General features: G+C 30.2%; 2 protein-coding genes across 7 annotated transcripts in view; both read right to left on the reverse strand.

Annotated features, from left to right (window-relative positions):
- LOC100168909 (DDB1- and CUL4-associated factor 8) overlaps window positions 1–7038 on the reverse strand; it is a 69580-nt gene that overhangs the window by 20676 nt on the left and 41866 nt on the right. The gene's annotated exons all lie outside the window — the stretch shown is intronic.
- On the reverse strand, window positions 1778–2822 carry LOC107882305. The gene is made up of 2 exons (XM_029487258.1): window positions 2379–2822; window positions 1778–2281 (listed from the first exon to the last, which is right to left on the reverse strand). Exons 1-2 carry the CDS (start codon window positions 2635–2637, stop codon window positions 2085–2087), a joined length of 456 nt encoding a protein of 151 aa, XP_029343118.1. The 5' UTR covers window positions 2638–2822; the 3' UTR covers window positions 1778–2084.

Genomic DNA, 7038 nt, shown 5'->3' on the forward strand with positions numbered 1-7038 from the left:
CACATGATAATTAATGCAATCTTTAATGTTGCTTTATAATAACTATAATCAAAAATATCATCAGCTTCCCACACATCAGTATCTAAAATTTCCTCTAATCTACGAGCTAGATTATAAATTTTTATTGATCATCACAGATTTTTCTGTATTAAAAACTGCTTTAATATCATTCAAATTAATTTTAGGAGCTGTAGTTTCCAAAATTATGCATTTTCCGGATCTTGGAGGTCAAGTCGATCTAGGAAGTACTACCATAGAACCTGCGGAACATGAATGTTATCAAGCCTCCTGAATACCGCGAAATGTTTTAGTCTATACTAAATGATACCGTGTCTTCCCACGTCGCCGAATCCCAATTTGCCGACTCCCAATTCGCCGACATCCCAGTTTGCCGACTTTCAATTCGCCGACACCCCAGTTCGCCGACTATTTATTTACATGTTCCCAATTTGCCGACTCCCAATTCGCCGACTTATTAAAAAATAAAAGTAGATACAAATGTATCATGTATAAATGATTATTAATACATTAAGTCAGTAGATACATTATTTAATTATTATATTATATAAAATAAAAGTAAATATAAATTGTTCATGTATAAACGGTCAGTAGATATATTATATAAAAATAAAAGTAATTACAAATACTATTCATGTATAAAATATGGTCAGTAGATATGTTATATATATATATATAAAAAAGTAAATATAAATAAAAAAAGTTATAAAATTATTGTATCATTATATGATATTTTATTATATCGACATACTCTATTAAAGAGATTTCTTCTGATTTCAATCTGAAAAAAATAAAAACTAATTATATAATAACTATTATACATGTAAAAATTAATTATTTTATAATATTTACCTATCCTTTGCATTTTTTAATCTTTCTTCAAGCTTTCGAAATTTCATTTTAGTTAGTGGTTTTAGATTACCGTTTTTCTGGGCTTGTAGATCAAGTTCAAAATTTTGTTGTTGATTTTTTATTTCAGTTATCAACACAAATATGTTCGGCTTTGGTCGACTTATACTCCGGTTTAAAGCTGCATGCCAACCTTCTAGGTGGTTAGTTGTACGTGTCCTATCGGTGTTGAAATGATTCCATATTTTCCGGTCAAACATGCATACATCACTATTTAAATATGTATCCACAAAATAGTCCATAAGTTTTATAACGTCTAAAAAAAAGTAAATATTATATATACTAATCAAATTATAATTAAATCGTTTTCAGTTACTTTCATTAACTGGTGCTTCAGCATGAATAATTGACCAACACTCATCTATTTCATCGATAGGCACCAGAGCTAAAGCACATATTCTTCGAACCGTTTTTTTCACTTCATCATTGTGTGTATAATCGTGCGCTAAACCAAGTTTTTGTACTTGTCGCCATATAGATTGCCCAAAATGAAAAAGGCATCCTTTTATTTCTATGTTATATCCAAATGAATCTCGTATAGCAACAATCATTCCTATTTCAAAATCAATTTGAAATGTTTTGGGCTTGAAAGCCAAATCATTTCTCAAAGCAGCTTCTTTAATTATATTGAACATTCTCGTATACGTACTAGTGCTTTTATTCGGTAAAAGAGCATAAACCTAAATATATAAATATAAATATAAAAAACATTGTAATTTAAATATAATAATTAAAATTAAATATTAATAATAAAAATAAAATCTTTAAAAAATATAATGAAATAAATGTAATAAAAAAATGTACTACATATTTTAAATGATAACATACTAACCATTGGCACCATAACCACAGAATATAACAATCAGAATGGACACTGATAACATTTAACATTGGCAGCATAGGACAATTTTTTGAGTCAGTCGGCCATGACACCGGCGGCATACAGTAGGGCCAGTTCAACCGAACAGTTTGACCAGTTTTCACTGAAAAAAAAAGTGGAACCCATTTTTACAATAAAAAATCACGATAACGTAAAAACGTAGTACTTATCATTACTATACTCAGTGTGAACATTTATACAAACGTAAAGATTCTTTATTTTGCCATAGCAATGTGCACACTGTATACCTTCGGTGTCATGGCCGACTGATTCTCTATTATCGGCCCGCCGCCCAAGAGTGTCCACCCCCTGCCATAACACCCATTACAAAACAGTGTAATGTGTATATTTGCATAAATAATTTGGGGGCAGATTTAAATGTACCATCCATGAAAACGATTTCACTGCTACAAAGTCGTTTTAAAAATCCATCTGTTCCAAATATAATTATTTTTTCATCATTTCCTTCTGAACCTAAATAATGTATATACATAATATACTGAGAAATCCAGTGTTCCCTAAATTGGTGAACACACGGTATTTAAATTTTAAAATAATGTAAAATAATTACCTAATAAAAAATCTCTCCCATCGTTTGTAGAACGCCAGTCACCTTCAATCGTTAAATCGCATAATTTCGACGGTAAAGGGGGAATCATTTTCATTTTTTTTCTGTAACCGGAACTTTTTATGCTAGTAAATACTGGAATAGCATCTACAATTTCAGAGTTTGTAGCACCTTGTATTCCTGAAGTAATTACAGATCTCCTTATTTCTTTAAATGCTTTAGGTACTGGTTTTGTTGGATTATTCGAAATTTCCTCCTTCATTAATTATATTAAAAAAAAAACAACATTTTATTATTATAATGTAGCTTGGAGCTTGATGCGCTATATATCACATATGCATGCACTTATGCACTTATAATTTATAAAATATGCATCTTCTTTTTATTTTTTTATTTTTCTTAATTTTTTAGATTCTGAGTGGAACGATGAATGTATTGATTTTACAATTATGTGTGTTTTTTTTTTTTTATTTTTTTTTTTGTGTCTGTGTACACGATAAGTAGTCGAAATAATGCTACGATTTTCAACTTCAGTATCTTGTTCGATCAGAAAGTGAATATCGTTGGTGCATTGGGGAGGTCAAAATTTAAATTTCCCAGTAGGAAATTTATTATTATAATTTATTTTTATACCTAGTCATTTTAAGTTCAAATTCGGACGAAATTACTTAATAAAAAACCTAGAATAACTATTTTAGTTATTTTGTTGTGATTGTATAATATTATTCGTGGGTACTTGAAACTTATAAAGTGTACTATTATATATCTATGATAGTATCACGGTTTGTTGTTGATGTATAACGTGTTACAAGTACCTAATGGATATTGTGAAATGATTAATTTGGAATTTATTATAAATAATAATAATTATTATAATAATTTTTTTTTTTAATACTGTCGATAAGTATACCTATAATATGTCTTATACCTAGACTGACATACCGTCTCCACTCAGAATCGTTTTTCTTATATTTTTTTTTTAATTAATACAAATATTACTTACTTTCAGTTTATTTATAAAACCACGATTCGCTAACTCAACTCCATGTGTTGGATGATCGTGTTTTTTCGACAATACAACATCGGTCGAATTTTCAACATTTTTTAAAATAGCACGACCGCCGCAATTTTGAATACATTTATAATACTCAGTTGTGTCCCGTATTCTATCAATGCGATGAATAAAATTATCGACCACTAGTAAATCTCGTTCTTTTTCAGATTTGATTTTATACCATTCCATTTTTAATTAAATTTGTAATAAGAATAAAGCACTTTTCAATATAGTTATCCTAAAGTTCGCTGTAAAGACGGCTGGAGGACTGAACTAAATTCACCAATCTATACTACATGTGGATTTTATATTTTTATGTGTGGATAAACATTTAAACATCATTTAAAAACTTATATTAATAATATACCATAGTAATATTATCGCTATCTTATCCGTTTTCGATAAGATCATTGTCAACTGTCGGCGAATCGGGAAAATTAAAACTTTATTAATAATTTGTCGGCGAACCGAGACGTCGGCAAACTAGACTGTCGGCGAAAAGGGAATATTTTAAAAATATTTTAAAACTGGTCTATTTGTCGGCAAATTGAGTTGTCGGCGAATTGGGATTCGGCAACGTGGGTATAACACGTGAATATAATATATATGTCGGACGACCGGGCACCGTATCGAAAACAATAATACGACCAACGAAGCGGCGAAACACAGCCTATGGAGGTTACAGCGACGGATAAAATATAATAATATTATTACGGTGATATGGCGGCACGCGTCGCGTGAACGGCAAATCAAGTCGCGATCACAAGAACAAAGGTAACGCGTAACCGTAGATCGGCCAGCGCAACAACACAACGACGGACCGTACGTTGACAAAGGTCGTTGGGTAACTAAATTAGGTCAACGTTTTACGGGGTCTACGCGGACGTGCGTTATCGGTGACAGCATGCTAGACGGGCGGGGGACGGCACGACCGGTTCATAGACGCATTGGCCATACATCGACTGCGGCGCTCGAACAAAGAGTTATATTAAAATTAAGCGTTTTATCTATATCATCATTGTCTTCAGATATTTCGGATGAACTACGACTTGTATTTTTCTCATCATCATTAGTTTCATAAATCATAATATCTTCACAGGGTTCGGACTCGCGTATTTTATCAGGGAATAATATGTCAGCTACACCATATCTATTTACTTTGACAATAGTGTAAGTATATTTCGCAGAAACCGAGTATCCTAGTTCTTTAGAAACATCTAACCAGCACGCATCGCTGGGTCCTTTAATGGCCGTTGAATTCTTAAAGCGAAGCTTATACTTTTTAGCTACTTCAACGAACTTATCGATATCAAATTTTGATTTTGCAGGCATAACGAATTTTTATTTCAACTAAAAATAAATTCAAATTGTATTTGTATTTGTCAAGTGTGAATCAAAAAATAGTATAAAAAATTACAGCTAAAATAATTAAGATTTAGTTTGTGGTAAAATATACTCTAGTTTCGTAAATTTGTGCTATACCATTTAAAAGTTATTCGAATACTACAACTACATATATTATATTTTTATTTTTATTTAAATTATTAAAGAGCTATTTTAAACATTTTTACATTAATTCCCTTATAGCACAAGGACCTTCCTAGGTAGGTCGCAGGCTGGTCTATTGAGACTGGCGGACCATAAATATAAAGGGCCTATATGCTTCCGGTAGAGTCTGGGGAGGGTCTATAGACTTCCTAATGTCCGTTTTGAGACTATTCATGAGACCTACCCGACAGGAACCAGATAGGATATATTTTTTATACATCCTAAAATATGCCCATAATGGTCTATTATGCTACCTATTTAAGTCTAGAAGAGTCACAAAGTACATTGATATTATTTATTTAATAATACCTCAACTTCGTGCAATAATTAGGTGTTCATTATTTTTTATCTGCCTTTGAAACAATGTATTAGGAGCCGTCTATTATTTTCAAGAATTTTTACCCAACAAATAAAATTTTATTAATAATAGAAAAAAAAATTAAAAAAATTGGAAACTGAAAATGTCTGTAAACAGCTCAAAATAAGTCAAAATATTTTGAAAATGCTATGGTTCATATAAAATGCTTTTATCGCTTTTAACGTTCAGTCAAAATTGAATGTATCTACCATCATTTATTTTAGAGTTACACCAAAAACCAATATCGATTTTGTCGAAAATCGGGTTTGCGTAAAAATTCCCGTTTTTTCCTTAATTTTTCATTTGCTTTTTAAGGCGCTTACGAAAACTATTGGGAAATTTTTACTTTTTACCCCCCAAAGTACCAACTAGATTCACTTTCCTATCAGAAAAGATACTGTTGAAGAAAATCCGCTCAGAATCTAAAATACAATAATAGTAGGTATTTTTTTTTTATTATTATTATGTTTAAACTTTTTGAAAACTGAGGTAATTTGTCAGTGATACTGTAGGTTTTTTTTAACACCTGAGTGTTAGTGTGGCAAGGATTTGTTGATAAAAATGGATAGTTATTCATTTGAGAGCTAGCAACACCGGCCGATACGTACACTCAGAGCGTTTCCGCACCACACCAAACCACAACCACTGTACTTATAAATTGTTATATTTCAAATTAAATGTTTTATATTATAATTTTATTTATAATATAACATATAATAATACAAATATATTAATTGTATACAAGCTAATTTAATATATTGTATTAGTCACAATTTTTTTTTGTCATTAATTGCCGCTCCCAACGCTCTTTGCAATGCTTCAGCCATCCAGTTATTGCTTTGTTTATTTGAACTGTATTTGATTGCTGGTGTATTTTTAAAATAACACCTGAAAATGATATTCGAGTGGTAATAACTATAATATAGAAAAATAAAGATTTCAATAGCAATAAATGTTATTTGGAATGAACATTGAAAACAATTTCCTATTTAGAAGTTTATAAAATAGAACTGTAATCATATAATTCATATAACATTTAGTAAAAGAATGTATTTTTTTAAATGTCTATATTATAAAATATTAATACTAACAACTATATTACCCATAAAGAAGTACAACAAAAAAATTCATACATTATTGTATGATTGGCAAAAACCAGAGCCCAGAGGTGTATTCAGAAATATTTTAAGGGGAAGGTGGGTAAAATAGATAATATAATACATAATATTTAAATATAATATAACCATTTGAAATGTTCAGTCATTGAATTTTTCTTTAAAAAAAATAGTAAATAAGACACTGAGCAGACGACCCCCTCAAAAAAAAAATCCTAGTCGCGCCACTACTAACATGATAATTATTATTAAGTTATCGGAGCCATATTTCTTTTCAATTTAATTTATATCTTGTGCACATTGCAGGGAAGTACGCTAGAGCCTAACTTAACAATATACCCAATAATAATAGTTTATATTTACTAATGCAGCAATACTAATAAAATGTTTTAATAATCAACTTACTCATTACTAATTTATATAATGTAGTACATTTTAGAGCAATTTTATCATCTTTTTTTATTATTTGAACCACGACCGGTAAGTGAAATTTGTTTACCAAAATGATCAGTGATTAATGTATCCATTATGCATTTAGTTACCATACACAAATCATTACCTCTCATCTCTTGTAATTTTTTTACCTAA

Source organism: Acyrthosiphon pisum, chromosome A1 (genome assembly GCF_005508785.2).
Source record: "Acyrthosiphon pisum isolate AL4f chromosome A1, pea_aphid_22Mar2018_4r6ur, whole genome shotgun sequence".
Classification (NCBI taxonomy): Eukaryota; Metazoa; Arthropoda; class Insecta; order Hemiptera; family Aphididae; genus Acyrthosiphon; species Acyrthosiphon pisum.